This window comes from Ochotona princeps, chromosome 10 (genome assembly GCF_030435755.1).
Source record: "Ochotona princeps isolate mOchPri1 chromosome 10, mOchPri1.hap1, whole genome shotgun sequence".
Taxonomy (NCBI): domain Eukaryota; kingdom Metazoa; phylum Chordata; class Mammalia; order Lagomorpha; family Ochotonidae; genus Ochotona; species Ochotona princeps.
This window is the reverse complement of record NC_080841.1, coordinates 41,503,090-41,525,266: the sequence shown is the minus strand read 5'-3', so window position 1 is coordinate 41,525,266 and position 22,177 is coordinate 41,503,090. Positions and strand designations below refer to the sequence as shown.

General features: G+C 40.4%; 1 protein-coding gene across 2 annotated transcripts in view; it reads left to right on the top strand.

The window, feature by feature from the left end:
- SIPA1L2 (signal induced proliferation associated 1 like 2) overlaps positions 1-22,177 on the top strand; it is a 100,301-nt gene that overhangs the window by 36,909 nt on the left and 41,215 nt on the right. For both annotated transcript variants that reach the window (XM_036495152.2, XM_004578534.4), the window contains exons 7-10: positions 2,360-2,936; positions 6,901-7,175; positions 19,474-19,731; positions 21,496-21,579. In XM_036495152.2, the coding sequence (XP_036351045.2) occupies positions 2,360-2,936; positions 6,901-7,175; positions 19,474-19,731; positions 21,496-21,579 (1,194 nt within the window). The remainder of the gene's footprint in view (positions 1-2,359; positions 2,937-6,900; positions 7,176-19,473; positions 19,732-21,495; positions 21,580-22,177) is intronic.

Sequence of the window (22,177 nt, the reverse complement as noted above, 5' to 3'; positions counted from 1 at the left end):
TCGAGTTTGAACCCAGCTTGTTTGAGTTATTTTATTTTTCTTAGCTTTTTGATTCCTTGTCTTAAAATTGAAGATAACAGTACCCACTTCAGAGTAGCTTAAATTATGCAAAATGCCATGAAGGTTTTTGGCATTCATCCAAGGTTATTTTCCTTTATAATCTTAAAACAGGAATTACCAGTACAGCTGCCTACTGAGCCTAGGTTGGGGACATGCATATTCATTGTTGTTGTTTTTTTTTTAAGATTTATTTATTTTATTACAAAGTCAGATATACAGAAAGGAGGAGAGACAGAGAGGAAGATCTTCCATCGATGATTCACTCCCCAAGTGAGCCGCAACAGGCCAGTGCGTGCCAATCTGAAGCCAGGAACCTGGAACCTCTTCCAGGTCTCCCACGTGGGTGAAGGGTCCCAATGCATTGGGCCGTCCTCAGCTGCTTTCCCAGGCCACAAGCAGGGAGCTGGATGGGAAGTGGAGCTGCCGGGATTAGAACCGGCGCCCATATGGGATCCCAGGGCGTTCAAGGCGAGGACTTTAGCCGCTAGGCCACGCCGCCGGTCCCCATGCATATATATTGTTAAGAGAATCTTGGGGAGGCAAAGACTGGAGAGATGCTCCCTAAAGGGAAAAAGGAAGCTACTCAATAGAAAATGTTGCTAATTGGTCCACCTGATATCTCACCTGTGTTAAAATACTAGAGTCTGAAGTTTCCAGTTCTTGACCTGTGTTCTTCCTGGCTGGCCTGTTCATCATTGAGAGTCTGGCTTGTACAATGCAGTGTTTGGTGCAATCGATCTGGAATTTACCCAAACAGCTGCCTGTTTTTCCCTCATTGTGATTCCTTGGCTTGCATGCTCAGGACTACTTTAGAAAAATGCCATTTGAAATAGTACAGTATCTATTTTCTATAAATAAAATGCTGAAATAGGTTAAGTTGGTGCACATGTGGTGAGCTGGCCCTCTCTTCTAAATCTCAACCAGTAATTATGAAGAATAATCTAAAATAAACTCAGACCCAATCAATCAAGTATTTTTAATTATGTTTTATCTTTAGGCTTCAATGTTTTTCAGGCAGAATATAGCCTAAGTGTATCATCCATTGAAATCGTTGCTTCTTTAAAGAAACTTCATCATTATCATTAAATTAACATTTGCCAATGAGATTCATTATCCAGTTAAAAGAGTACCTCAGATATTTGGAAGTCTCTTGTCAGCTTCACTGATCATGCTTAAAAACTTTACTAGTATTTGTCAGAGAATCAGCCATAATTTCATGGAAATTGCAATCAAATCAATACTGTAACCCAGCATTCTCTTGCTAGAACACTGCCAGAAATCTGTTCTCTTTACTGAAAGAGAGGGCCAAATGGGAGTTGGGAAGCTTGAGCTTATTGTGCCCCACGTATAGAGAGGGTAGATTCCAGTGTTGTGAGCCATTTGAGCTCATTGGTGATATCAAGAAGAGAAGCCCCATGGTGTGGTTACAGTGATCATTGAGTCCAAGCAGGTAGCTTTGGGACCACTCTCCTGAAGTTACTATATAGAGGCCAAATTCATTAATCTAGAATGTCCATGCTATGGATGGCACTGAGGGAAGATGAACCTTGTGTGATGTAGAACCCAGCAGAATCAACCTCTTGGCATAAAGACCTTCCTTTCATGTCAGAAATGTGGATCAAGTTCCCCTACCCCACCCTTGGGCTTAGTGCATGAAGTACAGTGTAAACAGCAAGGCCCTGTTTGGCCAGTCATCTAGCCTGCTGCTACAGGTGACTAACTTCTACTGAAGCGTGAGAGAATATTGGAGTCTTTACACTTTAGCCACTCACTTTGCAGAAAAGACGTTTGCATCTGACAGAATGTGTTTGCTTTCATTCCAGTTGTGACTGCTGTTATATGTTTCTTGGATTCTCTTAAAGCTTCTATAAAACTTTCATTTAGATGTCAAAACTGATCAATATGAACATTTCCCAACTATCTTCACATCTGTGCATGCATGCACAAATTTCTGCGTAGAAGGACCCCACTCATTTGAGTTAGGGCCCAAAATAAGGCTGTCAATTTTTACTCCATCACCTCTTAAAATTCCTATTTTCAGATGTATTCACATCCCTAGCACTTGGGGGTTAGGAATTCAGCTTTAGAATTTTGAGTAAAATACAGTTCAGACCATAACACCCCCCTTTAACTAAATGTAAGAAAGCATTCTACTTAAATAAACAAGAAAACTTGGTATATAGGGATTAGAAGAACAAAAACTGGTGGCATAGATAGGTTAAACTGAAAGTGTGAGGCTGTAATTCCTGAAGGTAAATGTTACAGTGTCATAGTTCATCTTGTCTTTCTTCTTCCTCAGTGTTGGCGTTTCCAGATCAAAAGATGTGCCACCATTTGGCCCACCAATCCCGAAAGGTGTAACTTTTCCAAAATCTGCAGTATTTCGGGACTTCCTTTTAGCCAAAGTAATCAATGCAGAAAATGCAGCCCACAAATCTGAAAAATTCCGGGCAATGGCCACTCGAACAAGGCAGGAGTACTTGAAAGATCTGGCAGAAAACTTTGTCACGACCGCCACCGTGGATACCTCTGTGAAATTCAGCTTCATCACACTGGGAGCAAAGAAGAAAGAGAAAGTAAAGCCAAGGAAGGACGCCCATTTGTTCAGTATCGGCGCAATCATGTGGCACGTAATTGCACGAGACTTTGGCCAGGCTGCTGACATTGAGTGTCTTCTTGGGATTTCCAATGAATTTATAATGTTGATTGAAAAAGATTCCAAGAATGTGGTATTTAACTGTTCCTGCAGAGATGTTATTGGGTGGACGTCTGGATTAATGAGTATCAAAGTTTTTTATGAAAGAGGAGAATGTATCCTTCTGTCGTCACTGGATAACTGTGCTGAAGATATAAGGGAAATTGTTCAGCGATTGGTAGTAAGTACATATTTTATGTTTCCCATTATCCTTACATTTCACTTCCATATTTCCACTTGTGTTTACCAGGGAAATTCTATCACAATCCCAGTGCCTTGGAAATGAATTACACTTTTTTAATGATTCAGTTTAATGCTTAGTGCTTGATCCTTTGGAGCAGTTGCTGACTACACAGCAGTGGCAAAGCACTCATCACAGATCAAATAGAAAGCAGAAGTTAAACCAGCTTTCAAAAGAGAATTTTGGGGTATATTTTGATAATGCCTGAAGGTGTATTATCTAGATATTTTGTGTTTATGGAGATTGAAATGGCATATTTCATCAATAGGTTATTAATACAAAGAAACTTGCTATTGATTATGTGAGTGCCTGAGGCCTGTTTTCATCTTCAGCTCTACCTGTGTTTATATAGCAGATATTTCTGTGTAAGTACATTGAACAGATTAAATATTAATCTCCTAGCCATACTTTTTATTTATTTATTTATTTTATTTGAATGGCACAGGGAAGAGGGAAAGAGATATTTCTCATATACTGTTTCACTTCCCAAATACACGCAGTGTGTAGAACTGTTCTCCTACACGTATGAGAGGGGTACATGCACTTGAGCCATCCATCATCTGCTGTCTCCCAGGACACATTAACAGGGATGCAGATGATCCCATGCAATGGTTTAACTCACTCTGTCACAATGCCTATCATTTTTAAGGTTTTGTTGAGTTGATCACTGAGTTAAGAAGACTGAAAATAGTGGTTGGCATTGTGGCGCAGTGGGTTAAACCTCTAAACCTGACATCTGTCTGAAGGCCAATTTTTGTGTACATGGGAGACTTTATGAAGTTCTGGCTCTTGGCTTCAGCCTGGCCTAGACCTGGTCATTGCAATTATTTGGGAAGTGGGCCAATAGAAGTGCACTCTCTTCTCTATAATTCTGCCTTTCAGATCAATAAATAAATCTTCAAAAAAGAGAAAGAAAGGAAGGGGCGAAGGAAGGAAGGAAGGTCGATCAGAAATAAAATTAATCTTTAAATTGATAATTTTCAAAATGTGAGTTTTTTTAGTAGTAAGTTATGCTATTTTGCAATATTATTTCTGTTTTCAATTTAACAAAATAAAGTTCAGATTTCAGTTTGAGTATGTGTAAGAATAGTTTAGGAATGAAACTACTTCTAATTTTAATTGTTTTTGATAAATTAAGATAGAGATGTGTTTAGGCAATAGAATTTCTCATAATAACTCTACCGTAAAGAAAGTGTGTTTTTTTCTTAATTAAAAAATTTAAATCAGCTACACATCATGAAAAAAGGAGGAATTATATCCATTTCTTGACCTCTTTCCTGACACCAAATATTTCTGTCTCACACACACTTAAAAATTCTTTGTAAGAGAGAATAAAACTGGGTCAGTGTTTAACTGGCCTTGAAAAAGCAATCTCATATTCTACAGACACTGTTTACAAGAAAGGATGCCAGTTGGTTCAACAGTATTATGAAATATGTGTGTGAAAACCCAGATAGAAATTTAGGGAAGGTTAAGTGCATGATTAGTATGGGCACCTAGAGAGTTGACTCTTGAGTTATACTTCTGAGTCTCAGGATAAATTTTGCTGTTGGTAATTGCAAACACTTCTTTTTAGTGTATCCACTGAGTCATAATAATATATGCTCCTGAAAACCTAGCAAAAACAAATACTGCTTCATCAACCACCTAATTGTACTTCCCATAAATATTTACACATGGGTTCTTACATATTCCCTGTTCAATGGATGCCCCCTGACCAGCATTTTCTTAGAAAAGTAACTTTGTTGTTCATATGAATAAAGATACATGAGGTCAAGGATGGAGGAGGACACAATCACAGTAGAGGTGTTGGGACTGAGTGCTTGCTTGGCAGCTGGTAATCTCAGTATCCACTCTACAGTGATGGTGGAGCCAAAGGTGTCTTACACAGATAAAGATAGAGAAGAAGTGAGAGCTATGCCTAGAGGGATGGATGAAGCCGGCTTCATGGGTCTGCTTCCACACAGGGACTTGCTCATATGAGAGTTAGATATTCTGCTTTTCTCATCTTGAAAGTCTACATAATTTTTGACTAACAGACCCCACCAATTATGTAGCTAGTCCTGGGCACATGAATAGGAGGCTACTCTTTTCACCTGATAACTGTGTTCATACAAATATATGAGTCGCTTCAAATAAAGGGAAAACATGACTCTTTGGGCTCTGGGGATGTTAAGAAACAAGGAATGGGAAGGCCAAAAAAATAGCAAAAAGCCCACGTTAAGAGAGCAGCAAGTAAGTAGAGGGAAAAAAGTAAGAGAAACAGAATCTGTATGACTGGAAAAGCCCAGCCAGTCATTTTTCAATCTAATATGTAGCTATTAGATTTCAGCCCACCATTGCATTAATATTTGAAGGAAGTCAGGGCACATTTTATGAGTAGTCTTTTGGTAGGGTTGCTTGGAACAAAGGTGGAAAGGAAGTGAAAGACAAATTTATTTGATTGTGAATATTACAAACACACTTTTTCAACAGTTCTAAATTAGTTCTGTTCATATCTTTGGAAACTTCCATCTTTCAAAATTTCATCACTGTCTTACACCAGCAATTCCTTTCTCCATCTTGCTGAGTCGTGAACTGTCATGCTTGTCTGGGAGAGGCTGATTGGCAATATGTGCTGGTGGTAACCATAGAAACCGCAGACACAATGGTGATACATGGAATCTGCGTTAGTCCCCTGGCTGTACTTGTAATCACAAGTCATATTAAATAGGTATCTGTGTATTCAGAGCAGGTTTCATAGAAATGGAGCATTTATTAAACTGAAACTTCATACGTTGCCTGTAGGCTTTTGGGAATAGGGGTTGTGATACCTCCCAACTTGAAAATTCCCCACAAATAAGTGATGTCATAGTCATCAAATGGTATTTAATGAGCCTGTGTTTTTCTTTCATTGCATTGTAAACTGCACTCTAAGCGCTTTTGTGGATTGCATTAACTAATTACTGGTGCTTCAATACACTGAGTGGGATGCAAGCTGCCTTTCCTCTTTCATGTTGCTTTTTGCAGTACTGCTGTAGACTTCTACCCTTGGAGAAGTGACAGCCACTGAAGCTTTCATTGCTTGGGTTGCCCTTAACTCCCAAAGGGACAGGCCAAATGGGGGAGAAGGAGCCCAAAGGCACAAAGGGTCTCTGCTGCAGCAAGAGCACCAACCGGCATGACTCCTTGTTTACAGATGGCCAAGGAATTAATCTGGGCATGCCCCATGGTTGATATGAAAGGTTCTCTACCCAGGCAAGCCTAGGCCACCACTCTGCAGAAGAGGAGCCTGAAGGGACAAAACAGGACATACATAGTGCATCCATAGTATAGAAGCATCAAGAATTTTCTCGACATTGATTTCTTGTTCTTGTGCTTCCTGAATTCAGAACTAGACCCTGAGTACTACCTTGAATATGCTTTGGGCTTTTTTTTTTTAAAAAAATTGAATATTGTCTAATAGGTTTCGTTGAAACCTACGGTGATTTTCAAAGTGTTTATATTTTTTCCCATTGCTACAATCTATCCAGAGCAGTGCAGTTTATGTGCTTATGAGCCAACCAACTGATACAGCAAGAGTGGAAGGGGTTACCACAGCCCATCTTACGCACCTGAGCTACAGATCAGTGTCCTCTAAGAAACCGCAGGACATCTGTATTGAGAATAGATATGTCTCTGAAGGGTGAAACGAGGTTGTACTCCTATTTGTGTTAGATGCTGGAGTTAATTGTGGTTAATTCTGAAATTAAAAATGTCCTTATGTTGTCCTTGGGGGCCACTGGGATAAGGCAAGGGAACTCCCTAATTTGTGAGAATCAAGGAGGGTGTTGGTGGGAAGACCTGATGTTCATCTTTGCTGGAACCCTGCAGAGGTCCAGGCAGGAAAAAAGGGGCATCTCTAATCATCTGCTTTATCCCTTAGATAGTGACCAGAGGCTGCGAGACTGTGGAAATGACGCTGAGGAGGAATGGGCTGGGTCAGCTCGGATTCCATGTGAATTTTGAAGGCATCGTTGCAGATGTGGAACCTTTTGGCTTTGCCTGGAAGGCTGGTCTTCGCCAAGGTAGCCGCCTCGTGGAAATCTGCAAAGTGGCTGTGGCCACACTGACTCATGAGCAGATGATCGACCTGCTCCGGACTTCTGTGACTGTGAAGGTGGTCATCATCCAGCCCCACGATGATGGTTCACCCCGGAGGTAAGGCTGTAAGGCCCAAAGACCCAAGAGATGCTGGCCCCTCACTAGCCTCATTAGGATCAGACTGCCTCACGGCTCCAGTAGGGGCCTTAGGACGTGTGTCATGTGCAGCTTCCACAGTGTTGATGGGATGCTAGCCAGGAGAGCAATTGCAAAATAATCAATGTGCAATAGATGATAGATTGTAATTTTGCAAGCAATTTAGTGAGTGGGGCACTGAGGACACCAAAGCTGGACTGTTAAACTCAAGGGAAGAATTTCTGCTTGGTTTATCTGAACCAGTGAGACTTATGGCTTAGAAGAAACATTCTTAATCGTAACTTACAAACTGAGGTTTATGGCTAAGGGGAGACATTCCTTATCATAACTCAGACTTTAACAAATTGGATTCTTTACACAGGTAGGATTTCTTGCTGTATTGTGAAGTGTCAACAAGGTATTTAAGAGTCCGATACCTATATGTTGTGATCACAAATATATCCTGTGTGGTGGCTACTCCATTTTGCCAATCAAAACTTGAGAGCTGTTGAGATGGTTCAGGACATTGTCCTAACTTGTCGTAAGAAAGGTGATAAGAAATGGCTAGATTGGAAAGTCTCTGATATGAATGGCTGGAGCGTAGGGACAAGACTAGAATTAGAGAGCAGTAGTATTCCATTGTTAATAGAGTGTAATCGTGTTCTACAACAAGAAAATGTTAAACCCAAAGACACAGAGTATTAAAGTAGGGCAAGCTTCCATTCAGTTGGTAGCCCAGCACAGACAGTGCAGGGTGTCTGATGATAACTTCTAGAGCACAGTGTCGTCATCTCCATCTCAAATGCAGTTCCTACAAACAGGAAAGCAAAAAGGGCTCTGGTTTTTGACAGAGAAAATATGGTTGGAATCCAGATTTTCAATGATCTTGGAAGATAACAGATGCTCTCTCCGCACCTCACCATGTTGTTGAATAGGGATTGTAATGCTGCCGACCTCATACAGTTTTTTGAAAATTAAATAAAGTAAATAAAATAAATTAAAATAAATTAAGTAAAGTACATGGAACTGTGTGGCCTACACATCTTAGCTAATAATAAAACTTCACTTTCGTTTCTTTCATAATAAAATAGAAATTCTTATCATGCAAATATAATGAGATTATTGTTGCCACTTTCTGGATGTGTTAAATGAAGTCATCTCTCTTTCCTCTCCATCCTCTTTCCTCATACTTTAAACCAGCGCTGTCCAGTATTGTATGTTACAGTGTGCTTGTCCCAAGCAGTGACCCAGATCCATTTATGGCCATCAGTCACACATGTGAATGTGACTGGTGCAATTGTGGGAATGAATTTTACGTTTTAATTCATGAACATTTGATTAGCCACTTACACTACCAGTTGCCACATTGAATAGGTCAGGTCTAAACCAGGATCTTTTAGAAAACAAACCCGTCTTATTGCATGTTCCCCTATGATTAGTATGGAAAATTCTGTATAAGTTTCTTTCTTCTAGTTTTCTTGCTATTTATTCCCAGTCTTTCTTTGACCTTGTTTTCCATGTTAGCCCAGTGTGTTTAAAACAAAGGTTATAATGAACTCAAGTTCATCTTTAGAGTAATAGTTCCATCTGACATCTCTAAGATGCTTCCTGGTACTTTTTAAGTTTTCAAGAGATCGGGTTAATAAAGATGCAAGATTATGTCTGATATTGAGACCATGTGATTTTAAATAATAGAATTTTCTGAGAAATAGTGAAATATCTATCAGTTAAAACAAACTTAGAAACCACAATTTGAAAGTTTGGGCTATTATCTTTTTCTCCAAGGACATGTTGGATTAAAAGAGAGTCAGTTGTCAACCTTGGTCTACACATAATGACTTGTAAAAAATTATAAATTCTTATACTGAAAGTAACCAAATTCTTGTCTTTGTTTCCAAAAAGTCTCATCAGTATCATGCTCTGAATATATAGATTTTTGTCCACCTTGTACATGGGAAATAACTGTCTCTGTACTCTGGCCAGAATGTTAAAATTAGCCATTTGCCTGGTGGCAACACTCCAAAATTGCCATGCCCATCACCTACTTTTCTGCAAGTCATGGAGGCTTTAAGCCCAGCATATAACATTCAAACCTCTTTCAACTCAGTTTTCCAATTTTCTGTGGATCTGAATTTGCAGATTTTTAAATACGTGTTTCTGTTAGTTTGGGAGTTTTCTGTCTATAACTGTCTGGGTACCTTGATAAAAAGGTTGCTTCTGTCTGACAGGCTCCCATAACCAGCTGTTCTGTCAACACCCCAGCCCTTTGCTTGGCACTACTGTGCGCGCGATGCCATGTTCAGTTTCATCCTTGCTCCTGGTGTGTTTGTGCATTATTAGACTTTTTTAAGACACTGTAGAGGAGGGACTAAATGGGAAAATGGTTAGCATTTGACTCATTTAAAAATTAAAATACAAGCCTTTTAAACTATGCAGCCCTTAGTGTCATTATCCCCATAGTAAAATACACAAGGATTTACCGCAAGCTGAAATTGCATGTTTGATTTGTGGCATGTGAAATTACCTCTAGTTTCTTTCACAGATTGGCTTTTAGTGCTTGTCAGGGAGGGGAAAAATTATTTTAAGTAGCATAAATTTGAATATACTTGTGTATACGTGTGTGTGTAATATTTGTATCATTACATATCTGCCATAAGAACTACCAAAGTGGCTACCTGAATGTATTACTAAAGATTTTAGTGTTCATAAACATTGTGCACAATGCTGCTGTTCATTTTTGCCACTTATCCCAGTTAATATCTATCCTACATGCTGTCGGTGGAAGGCACACTGCTCTTGTGAGGGGCAGGAGAGACTTGTCCTATAGCCTAGCTGTGCTTGACCTCTGGTTGGAAATTGTTAAGTTGTAATTCAGAAGCTGCTGGATTGAATTAAGTTTTTAGCAGGGAGAATTTCTAGGTTGACTCAAATACTACCTGCCCTGTGAAGGCCCCTTATGCAGCACAGGGGAAGATGACAAGCCAGCTGTCCCTCGGCTTTAAAGCATGGCAGAAACATTTTTCATTTTCGTTGTGGAGCGTCAGGGGATACAAGTAGGAAGGATCTACCTTTGGGAATGCTTATTAACTGCTCTCGTGCTGGGACTAGAGCCTGGACCGAATTCATATACATTGGGAATGAGTGGCTAGGAGCAGCTTGAGGATAACGGTCTTCAAATGGAAATGAGGGCTTTTTAAAGGAGTGTGGATGTTTTCCAGGTAGTCTCTGGGATGAAGATGAAGAAGGGTTGCCATTGCTTGGGATGCTTAATTAAGATCCTTGTTGTTCTCAAAGGGGTGGTTTGTAGCCTCTAGGATGGCCCCAGCCTCCAGTCCTCCAAGGTGACTCACATTCTATCAATGTCCTTTTAAGGAAAGCATGTCAACTTAAAAGGGAGCAGAATTAAAGGAAGTAACAGCTCATCAGAATTATGCATGAGTTGTTATACAGTGTGAGTAAATTTAGTAAATATGTCCAATAAAAATGGAAATGGAACTTCTTGCTGTGTTGCATCTGCTTTGCATGATTTTTTGTACTTTGTTGACATGTTTTCCAAGACATATTTTTCTATATAATGTAAATCAGTGGGATTGTTTTTTTTTAATTAAAACTTTATGTGTTTGACTTCTATATTATTGCTTCTTCCCTGACTATTCACTGCCTGAAATATGTGGCGAAGAGAATGTGAAAAAAGAACCAGGAAAGAAGACTCAATTTTTTAGTTTAGCTATGTATATAAAATAGATGCTGAGTTGGAATTTGGGTACATGTGAGGTTTTTTTTATTAGAGTTCCAATTTGTTTATGTGAAAATAAATGTTGGACACTATATTATGGACCATCCAGTAATAAATTTCTACTGTGAAGTGTGAAAATAAGTCAGTGCTTGAAGTCTAAAAGTCACCTTCAATGCCCACCTTAGTCTGAGTTCTCTGTCCAGTTCTGCCACACACAGTGTTCAGATCATTTTCTTGTTACTCTACAGTAAGAACAGGAGATTACAGAACTGAGGGTGTGTTGCCTTGCTTCCACTTGTTTAGCCACTCTTTAGCTGATCTCTCAGAGATTATACTGGAAGCTACAGGTACTAAAATGCACAGGAAAGATGTACTCTTTACTTTCCTGAACTCCTTTTCATCTGGCACTTAGGATCAGACATTCTAAAATCCAGTATTTCCTATTTGTTTTTTGGCTACTTAAAAATTATTTTCTCAAACAACTTGGTATCTTCTAATGAGGTTCTCCAAATAGTGCAGAATATGTGTCACCTTCTCCAATTAATAATCCACAATTGGCGCCCACACTGTTTTTGCATGTTACAAGGGATGATAATACAGCAAGAATATTTTCTCCTGAGCAAGTAACCATGTCATGCTTGACAAGTTACACCATGGCTAAGAATGGATAGCTATTGAATAACCTCCCAATAGAAATACACTCACCAAAACTCAAGCATCAGATAGCCAGTGAAAATCTCTATGGTGAGACTTTAAAGAAAAACAATAAAATAAAAGTAATTCCATTTCTCAAACTTTTAACAGCAACAAAGTAGAGAGAAGTGATTCATTTCAGCAACAGCTGTCTGAACCTCTGTCCAGTGCTGTCCTGTGTACAGGGATACAAAGAGATGGTCTGCCTCTGTCACTAATGAGGAAGGCAGGGGAAGGGAACTGATGAATTATTCAGTGCCAGATAACCTTGTTTCCTGTTTCATGTGGCAGATAGCTTTTCAGCTCCAGACTTTCTTTCAGAGGGCTTGGTCAAGTGGTATATGGCCTGGACGTCTCTTTTTCTATCCACAGTCTAAGCATCTATTTCTGTATGTAAATTAAGGAGGTTTGTTGAAAAGTGAATTTATGTTTAATTTGGTGCCAATTTCATGTATGACACTGCCCTAGCCTTTACAGTAAGCTCTGCCACGTGGTTATCATGCTATTGGAAGCTTTTGATTTTTTTTTTATGTGCCAGAAAGAGTTTGTGATTCAAGTGAATGAACATCAATTTCCCCTGTCACCTTGTTGGATAATTTGGAAAAAGTCTTAACTATTAGCAGGTTATTAGCATAACAGCCATTAATTGATTAAAATATCAGTAATTATTTTAATTCCCAGGGCTATGAAAGGATTCTTTTACAAAGTACATAACATAAAAGAAACAGGTATTTCATTTGAGGGATTCTGCTTTTGTTTCTAAAGACTTTCAGCCATCTCCTGGAATATAGGATGTATTGTGGGCTGAATGAATGTTCTTTGATTTTTTTTTTTTTTAGAAACAAAGCAAAGTATTGAACTATGGTTATGCGACAAGGTGGAGGAATCCACCATGGTGGGAGGGTTTGGGGAGGGGTGGGGAGAATCCCAGTACCTATGAAACTGTGTCACATAATACAATGTAATTAATGAATAAAAAAAAAGAAAGAAAGAAGGCAAAGTGAAACAAAAACAAATGAACAAGCAAACAAAAAACGAACAGCCATCTGTTCTGAGAAGAGTGCTGAACTGGGAGTCAAAAGGACCTGAGGTCCACTGTGGGTCCTGTCCCTCATTAGCTCTCATAATGTTCCAACCTCTCTGATTCTTCTGGGGAAAAAAAAAAAAAAAACCTAGAGGTTTCCAGGGTAGAATGTGGAAAATGAGGTGCTAAGCAACTCAAGGTGGTGAGCTAGAAGTAAAGGATAGAGTTGTACCAGCCTCTTCATGATCCAGCTGTCTGTTCTTGTGCCCCTTGAGAGGCAGCAGGGGATGCCCTGTGTTTGCACCATGGCTGCCCACATGGGAGACCTGGTTTGAATTTCAGGCTCTTGGGCCCGGCGGCATGGCCTAGCGGCTAAAGTCCTCGCCTTGAAAGCCCCGGGATCCCATATGGGCACCGGTTCTAGTCCCCGCAGCTCCACTTCCCATCCAGCTCCCTGCTTGTGGCCTGGGAAAGCAGATGAGGACGGCCCAATGCATTGGGACCCTGCACCCGCGTGGGAGACCTGGAAGAGGTTCCAGGTTCCTGGCTTCAGATTGGCACGCACCGGCCCGTTGTGGCTCACTTGGGGAGTGAATCATCGGACGGAAGATCTTCCTCTCTGTCTCTCCTCCTCTCTGTGTATATCTGGCTGTAATAAAATGAATAAATCTTAAAAAAAAAAAAAAAGAATTTCAGGCTCTTGGCTTCAGCCTGGCCAAACCCTACTTGTTGTGGGCATTTAGAGAGGAGACCTGCAGATGGAGGAGATCTCTTTATCTCTTCTCTGTCTCTCTTATCCCGTCTCCCTCCTTTCCCTTTGAGTTTGATTACTGAGCTTGTTTAAAGGTGCTTGGATATGTCTCAGCCAAGTAAAGTAAAACCATTAGGCAGCTTCAGAGTAAGGGCAAGTTACAGTCATGTAATTAAGTTGTGATCTTCCCAGTCCAGACAATTTGTTCAACAGCCTTTGGGAGAGGGTTAGTGGGGGAGAGGTAGAGAATATATGTTTTTTCTTTGAACTTTCTCAGGTTTCTCTGGGTTTTCAGTTTTGTTTTTCTATTCATCATTCCCCTAGGATTCTCCTCATTTCTCAGTTTTGAAGTAGCATAATGCAACATTCATGTGTCCTACTTTCATGCAAGATGAGAAGAATAAAATAAGAGAGTAACAATGCATTGTTTCATAGGTGAATATAAAGGGGATTTTATAGTTCTAAAATTTTTATAATTTTCAATGTTAAAATTCTAGTCTTGTATGAATATCTGTTATCTTGAACTTCCATGAACGTTTATGTGCCTTTTTCAGTTATTAAGTGTTTCCTCTTTTGTAGAAGCAAAAAGTAATGCAGAAAAAGTAATTACAAATAGTAACACATTTCATTCCTATGAATTTATGTCTTTACAAAATTGATATGTAAATCTAGATACACCCTCTGCTATTCCTATTGTGTTTTAGGAAGAGGGTCTAATGAGACTGTCACATTTCTAGACTATAAGTCTACAAGACTGTAAGAACTATAAGTCTAGACTATAAGTCTATAAAGACTTGCTCTTTAACAGAAAAGAATTGGATTGGTGTCAGAGTTCCTATTGGGAGCAAGTGAAGGATACTGGATTGCTTGTCTGGGCTCCAACAGTGAAGGTCCCAATGGGCAGGCTGCAGAGGTCAAAGTGATGATGCTTTAGTTCCAAAACCTGGTCAACAGAAAGTCTATTTCAAGTGTCTGAATTAATGATGGTAAATTGAGGTCTCTTCTAAGAAGCTAGAGGTATCATTGGAAAGAGATGTACCTTGTGAGTCAGTGCTACTTTGGAGCTCTTCATGGGTGTCTCTGAAGTTAGGGGTTCCATGTACTGCAGTGAGTGGTTGACAGTGAGTATGGCTATCTTAACTGGGAGCCAGAGTAGACACCACATCTTGCTGGACATGCCTAGAAGCCAAGCAGTGATGGCAGCTTTATACCAAGACATCTTATGGTGAGAAACTGTATGTTAACAGGAAGCAGGTAGAAAGCCCATGAATGTGGGTATGAATAAATCAATTAACATCCCTTGTTCAGGGCTGAGCCATCCTGGGAGATCCACAAAGGTGAATTCAGAAATACAAGCAGTGTTGTTTTTCAGAATATAGTGATAAAATGTAGATCCTCTGAGGATTACAGTCAATGTGACTGCTTGTCATTCTTAGAGTTTATTAATCAAGATTATTAACCAGTGCATTTTCAGTAAACTTAGACTATAAAATGGTTTGCCTTCCAGAGAGAGATTAGGCTTGAAAAAGTTACTGGCTAGATAAGAAACATTAAAAATTATTTCCCTGTCTAACCCTGAAGCAGAGATTTTATTGATCCCTACCTAACATGGTAATTAGAAGTGTAATTCGATGTTGTGTACATTTGTTATGGAGCCAAGAGGAAATCAATATGCTTACATGCAACTGATCCCGCAGACTGATCTAACATTTTGGAGTGTCTCCTATTGGCAAGCAAACTGCAAAATGTGCCAGAAGCTATAAATGCAATTGCCATTCCTTGATTTGATTCAGTACGTCAAAAGGAAGCCAAACGTATCTTTCAATGAGCTCTGAATTTTTATGCTATTATAGGAAAGCAAAAAGCTGAAATCTTTTCCTGAAAAAAAAAGAAAAAGTTTGATTTACACACCAGTAGAACGGCTTGCTTTTTTAGTAATGTCTTTCTGTGATGGGTCTTTTTGCGTTTAGTATTGGTTGTATTTCAGCTGACTTTCCCTTAGTGGTTGGAAAAACTTGTCTTGTGTCCCTGCACTGCAGCCCCAGGTTGGACACTCCAGATGAGCTGGGGCACCTTGCTACCCAAGAAGGAAAGAGACGGAGGGCAAGGACAGAAGCAGATCTACCTCTGATAAGCACAACATAAACCACCTCTGCAGTCAATTTCTGATTCTGTTATACATCTCTTCCCACTTCCCTAAAAAGGACTTGGATTTTTCTATATGTATCCTTCTTGGAATTTCTCATACATACGGATTATAGCTAAGTTTGACTAGATTTGGTATTAAATTGGTGATATTCGGTGGTACTTGGTTTCTTAGTTATGGAATTAAAGCAAAATCTAGTATTATAAGAGAGGTTGCTATGCAAGTATCATATGACAAAGTTAATTTTGATATTACGAAAAGCCATTCTTTTGAGAATTGTTTTTATTAGGGCAAAATAATGGCTATTTTGGTATTTTAAAAAAACTCATACACAAGACCACCTGCAAGAGATTGAAAATGAAATAATTCCACTTGTTGCTCCTCAGCCCAGTGCATTGCACAAACCTTTAACACTCTCCAGTACTAGCCATTATTATGCATGGATATAGCATTTATCTTAAAAATTCAAGTTAAAGTTATAGTATCCTATTAAAGACCAAAATGTATGAAAATGAGTTAGTAGACCACACTACTCAGCCATCCATTTTCTCTTTCCTCCGTACACATCAAGTCCACACCAAATGAACTTGAAGCCCAAACAAGCACTGGAAATGCAAGTTGTCTTTTGGTCCACAGAATTCAAAGTTCACATTCCTTTCACTCAAAATATAACCTCAGAACCTTTCACTTGGATGGGAATCAATTCTAGCTTCCTTGGCTTTAGCTGTTCAGACCGAGATGTCCTTTGAAACCAAAAGCTGAAGCAGCTCGCTTGAACATGCAGTGACTTGCTTAGAGTGGAAGACAATAGTAAGGATCAGGTTTTGTTGATGTTTTGCTGTCATGCCACTGTAGTATCTCACTTTGACAGCATTTCGTTAGATTATTGACCCTATGGGTGAATCAGCATTCCAAAGGGATGTAGAAAAACATTGGAAGCCATGGAGTCCCATGAGTGAAAACTCTTAAGGAAAGCCTAGGTATAAGGTATGCTGTAATCTCAGTAAATCTGGACTTCCACTGAGTTTAACCACTAATTAACCATGAAAGTCACTAAACCCAGAGAAATGTAAACTAGAAAGGAGAAATGAATTTTGCTTTTGTGATGGTAAATTAGAAAGAGTTACCCTGACTTACACACTTAGGGTTTTCTTGGTGACTGTGTCCTTGCACAGCTGCACCATTTGGCTTTCCAGGCTGACTTTGGTCAAGTGAACAGACAATACAATTTGCTCATTGTAGTTTGGTGGGAAATTAAGGGATGTCTGACAAGTCATAAACTTATCAGGTTAACAGCTTTTACGTACCTGCCAGGAGGTCACCTGTGGAGAAGCTCTGATGGGCATTCATGAGTGTGACTATTTAGCTGAAAACCACAGCTGACTTTGCTATGGTGAACACTCATGTTTTCCATAAACAGTGTCTGCTTCCACTGTTTCTCACTTTTCTCAGGCCAATAGAGGATATGACATGTGACCCTGATTCCTGGTTATTGAACGATATTTTAAAATGTCTGTCCAGATTATATAGGTAAAACACTTTAACATGTATTCAATATTATTGGTTAAGAGGTGTGTTGATCTGCCCTGGAAGTTTCTAAACTACCTGGAGAGACAAAATATTTGCATACATACACACACACGCACACACACACACACACACACACATATATATACTGCCTAACAACTCATCTCTGTCAATTAGCCAGAGTTGGAAAAACCTGAAACTGAATTTTAATCATTTCTTCCTGGATCATCAGTACACATGGCCACCACAAGCCATGTCTGTGACCAGTATCTGCAGTTGTGTGGCTTATGTCAGAAAGGTACCTGCTCTTAAGGGCCACTGACCCTGAAGTACAGCCTCTGTCCTCTGCCTGTGGTTCTGTGCCCACTCAGGCCACTTGTACAGAGTGCATAGTTTTTTTTAAATTTACATCATGATTCGTTGGCTCTTTGTGCTGTTCAGCAGTTGCAGATCTTGTGGAGGAGGTGGGATTCAGGATAAGACTTGGACCAAACTGGGAAGTGCAGTGGCCCCAGGTTAAGGAGAAGGGATGAGATAGATAAGCAGTTTGGGTTAGACCAAATATACATTGAGTTATGGCTGGGCCCAGTTATTGACCAACAGGTCCCTTTTTATGCTGGGATTGTGTAATAGAAATATTGCATTTTGAGTTTTCTAGTTTCCAGAAGTATAAATATGTGAAATGATCGTATGTATTTCGATGTCTCCAAAATATTATTATTTTAACATTCAATAAATAGATCACAGTTATTAGTAAAATAGTTTTTTCTCTATATTTGTATTCTAATGGAGTGTCTCAATTCAGATGTTGAATTTTTTCTCCTAAATACTTGTTGTAGATTTCATAAAATTTAGTTACTGCAAAAAGATTGTTAAAGTCAAGTTACTCCAAGTATACATTTTAAAAAAAAGAACCTGAATATCAGCTTTTAAGTTTGAATTAATGAAAAATCATACTATTCATCAACAGTATAGTCTGTTCCAGACAGTTCTTAGCGAACACATGGAGTTGGTGGCTACTGTGTTGGTGCCATGGCTCTGCAGGGACCATGGGAAAGTCAGTGGGACAGGAAGTGTCACTGGAAGTCAATAAGGAGACATTGAAAAATTCTCAAGATAAATCTCCTATAGTATTTGTAATACTGGGAGAGGAACTATGGCAAAGGAGGACAAAGAGGGTAGATAGAATCCAATTTGCCAGCCCCAGCATGTGACATGCTGTGGTTAACATCCATCTAGCAAGCTGCAGACTTTGGACCAGTTCTCCTGGGTGCTGAGTAGCCTGGGTCACAGATGTATTGCATATACCCAACAGCTTTGGGAAGCATCAAGCCCATGGACAAGAGGAAGCTCTTCTCTTCCTAATTGTTAGGATTTTTTCTTACAAACTGAAGAATAACTGGCATATAATCATTTGCATGCATACAAAGCACTGGGTTTGATGAATTTGGGCACATGTATGCATTAATCATACACACATTTAGACATTTCCATCATCCCTAAAATAACATTGGTTTGAAGTATCTTAGTACTGGGGTCTGGAGACAGGAATGTGGATGGAGATGGTGTGCCCAGTGTTGGTCCTTCTGATATCTTTGAACAAGGTGTCTCATGTGTCTGGGTTTTTGATTTCTAATTAGAGTAGATAATGTTTGTTATCTCCAGAAGTGCATTAAAATATTTAGCAACCTGTAGAGTCCTAGAAGTCTTTTATTATTGCAGATATTAATCTTTCTAGTTGCTTATTATGGAATCTGGGGAAATAACTCCTTACCTACTGGTAGTTTAGCTTTTTGAAAAATTTATTGTTTTAGAAAGGCTGAAACGGGTTTTTCATCCCCTGGTTCACTTGTCATATGCCCACACCAGAGTGGGCTGGGCCAAAACTGGGAGCCAGGAACTCAGCCCAGATCTCTCATGTGGGTGGCAGAGATTCAACCACTTGAGCCATTACCTGTCACCTTACGGGATATGCATTAAAAGGAAGCTACAAATAGAAGTGGAGCTGGGACTTGGAACTGGGATGTGGATATCCTGAGCAGCAGGTTAGAATTTGTACCAAGTGCTGATTTCTGTTGACCATCTTAATACCCATACAGTCAGATCAGCAGGTATCCTGCCTCTTAGCAAGCATGGACGGTAATGTGTGCCTGCTTTGGCACCAGGTAAAAACCACAGGCAATCTTTTTGTGAATTCAGTAATTGCAGGCAGAAGAAAGGGAATGGTTGGGGAACATCATTTTATAACTGACATGCTCCTTAGAGTGAATCCCTGTCCGTCACTGACTGGGGTCCCTGAGAAGCACACAGTGTCTTGTGTGCTGGTGAGTGCTGCCAGGAGGTAGCCATGCAGAAGACTTGACTCTGGGTCATGCTTCTCACCCTATCTTCTTGGCCCAACAGAGGCTGTTCAGAGCTCTGCCGGATCCCCATGGTGGAATACAAACTGGACAGCGAGGGGACCCCCTGCGAGTACAAGACCCCCTTCAGGAGGAACACCACGTGGCACCGAGTGCCCACCCCTGCCCTGCAGCCCATCTCCAGGGCCTCCCCTGTCCCTGGCACGCCTGATCGTCTTCAGTGCCAGCAGCTGCTGCAGCAGACCCAGGCTGCCATTCCTCGCAGCACCTCCTTTGACCGGAAGCTTCCCGATGGCACAAGGTAATGTTGGTGCTGTGTTCTCAACACAGCCCTTTCTGAAACTGGGGTTGGGAACTTGAATCATAAGCAGAGTCTCTTTTACTTGGCTGTACATCAGCTGAATCTGAACATATTGGCACACAGAGTGAACAGCACAGGCCCTAGCCACAGCAATGCCTGGAACGTGGTCCTCTCCCAGTCCAGCAACAATGCTGATAAATGCAGGTCCTGCCCATCAAGCCCACAGTTTTCCCCATTGTGCGGCATCCTCTTATCATATCCAGCAGGCTCCCTAAGCCACCTTGGGAAACATACCCCAGGAACTCTTCTGCACGGGCCTCTAGAGAAGCATGAACAGGTTCAGGTAGAAATAAAACAAGACTGAAACATGAATGATGAAATCCCACCATCATAACGTGAGCCATACTTTCAAGAGATCCCCTGATCATAAGCACGTCCTTGGTTTTTTCCTCCTTTCATACAGAGTTAAAACTAATTTTCAATGAATGAGTGCAGTTGTTTAAATGTTAAATCCCATCACATCAGGCTCTTGAGAATTTTTGGATGCCTAATTTGCATGTATCATTTTAAGTGTGCAAAACAGGGTTTTGTTACTGCTGTGAATTCTTGCTCCTTTTATTTTATCTTGGTGTTCATGAAAGTTGTAGGTGTTGGAGACAAGAGACGCATGAGTTTCCTTAGAGTGACTTGGCAGGCTCTGGTCTCGTAAGCTGTGGTCTGCATGGCCTGGGAACTAGGTTTCCCAGGCTGGAATCACAGGTCTGTCTTAATAGATGATATCATGGGCCTGGCACTTATTGTCTCCAAGCCTCTAATTCTTCATTTGATGATGGTGATGTTGTAGATCTGATCAGGACGTCCTGAGGATGACATGATTCATTGCAGGCAAAAAGAATGCTTAGGCCCAAGCTAGGTATAACTGAGTACATGCAAACAGGATTAAAGTACCTGGTTGCTCTCTGTTTTCTCCATTTTCTGCTTTCCAGTCTATATATAGGAATAGAATGTGTCACTTCACTTTGACCTTACATCTTCTTGACCTTAGACCACTTACTCAAATGTCTGATGAGTTTATAAACTCATGTAGCCAAAAAAGATACACTTGGATAGTGCTAATGGAAGGAACAGTCAACAACAAACAGGATCCTGTAAGGAAGGATAAATCTACTTATTAAATAGACTATGGTACATTGTAGGGGGAAATGCAGGCGGTTTCTAGGAGCTAAAGGAAATCTTGGCAAGCACATCTTCATCGAGGGAGTTTTCATAAGTATTACTCATTTCTGCCTGTCTGAAGAAAGAAAAATAGGATTGCACTCAATAGATGTGTGAAAATAAATGGCTTGCCAAATTTAGATCTTCTCTGTGCATAGGTTTTTAAATATAGAACTAAAATATGACTCGTGTTCAGTTTCTTCCAACAAGAATTAGCAGTGTTTTATAATTCTGTATTTTCTGGGATGGTATTACTGTTCTTCATGTTTCACAAGTAGAGTAATCAGTGGTACTGCTTTGAGTCTTTACACAGTGCAGGCTTCTAGCCACATGACAAGTTGCCAACCAGAAGCCACCTGGTAGCTCAGGACCACTTTGGTTTCTGCGTGATTTTCATCTGTTTCACTTTGTAATGTGGTTTGCTTCTACTTCTTTGTCATTATCAAAGCAGATTATATATGAAACAAAATAAGCCAGGTCAAAGTGCTTGGCAGATTGCTAATGATTGTCACATTACATTGTTAATGATTCTAGTCATTTTTTTTTCAGAAGTTCTCCCAGCAACCAGTCATCATCCAGTGACCCGGGACCTGGTGGGAGTGGACCCTGGCGACCACAAGTGGGCTATGATGGGTACAGCTCCCTTTCACCTTGCTGCTATCCCAGAGAACCTGGGGGCTTTGGAGGGTTATAGAAATGCCAGGTGTGCTTTGAAGAGCTGACCAACTTGGGTTGGAGAGCTCATCACTTCAGTGTGGACAGTGCTCACTTCACTGTTCAGACTCTGGTTTTTCATTTTTATAAAGACTTTTTGAACAAGAAAATGAAGGATTTAGTGATTCTGTAAACCATAGTACTGGGAATTCCCACTCACTGAAATAGGAAACTCCTTGGAGAATCAGAGAAGCAGGCTTAGCAGTTGACACATCTTTCTGGTCATTTGCTCACTAGTTGAGAAGCAGCAAAGGATGCGTCAGCCGCTCAGCTGCATGGCATGCATTGCAGAGGGAATGTGGTGCCCAGATCAGGGAGATAAGGGACTCCTGGGAATAGAGACCTGCATTGACTGATCCCTAAAGCCCCAACAACAAGAGCAAGTGTGGTATGGATGCCCCTGTGAGATGGAGCTGTGCCATTGTGGTGGTCAGGAGATGGTCATGCTGGTTCAGATCAGAGGGCATGGGCAGTGGGGAGACTCATCGGTGAACACAAGGTCATATCACCATCTCCC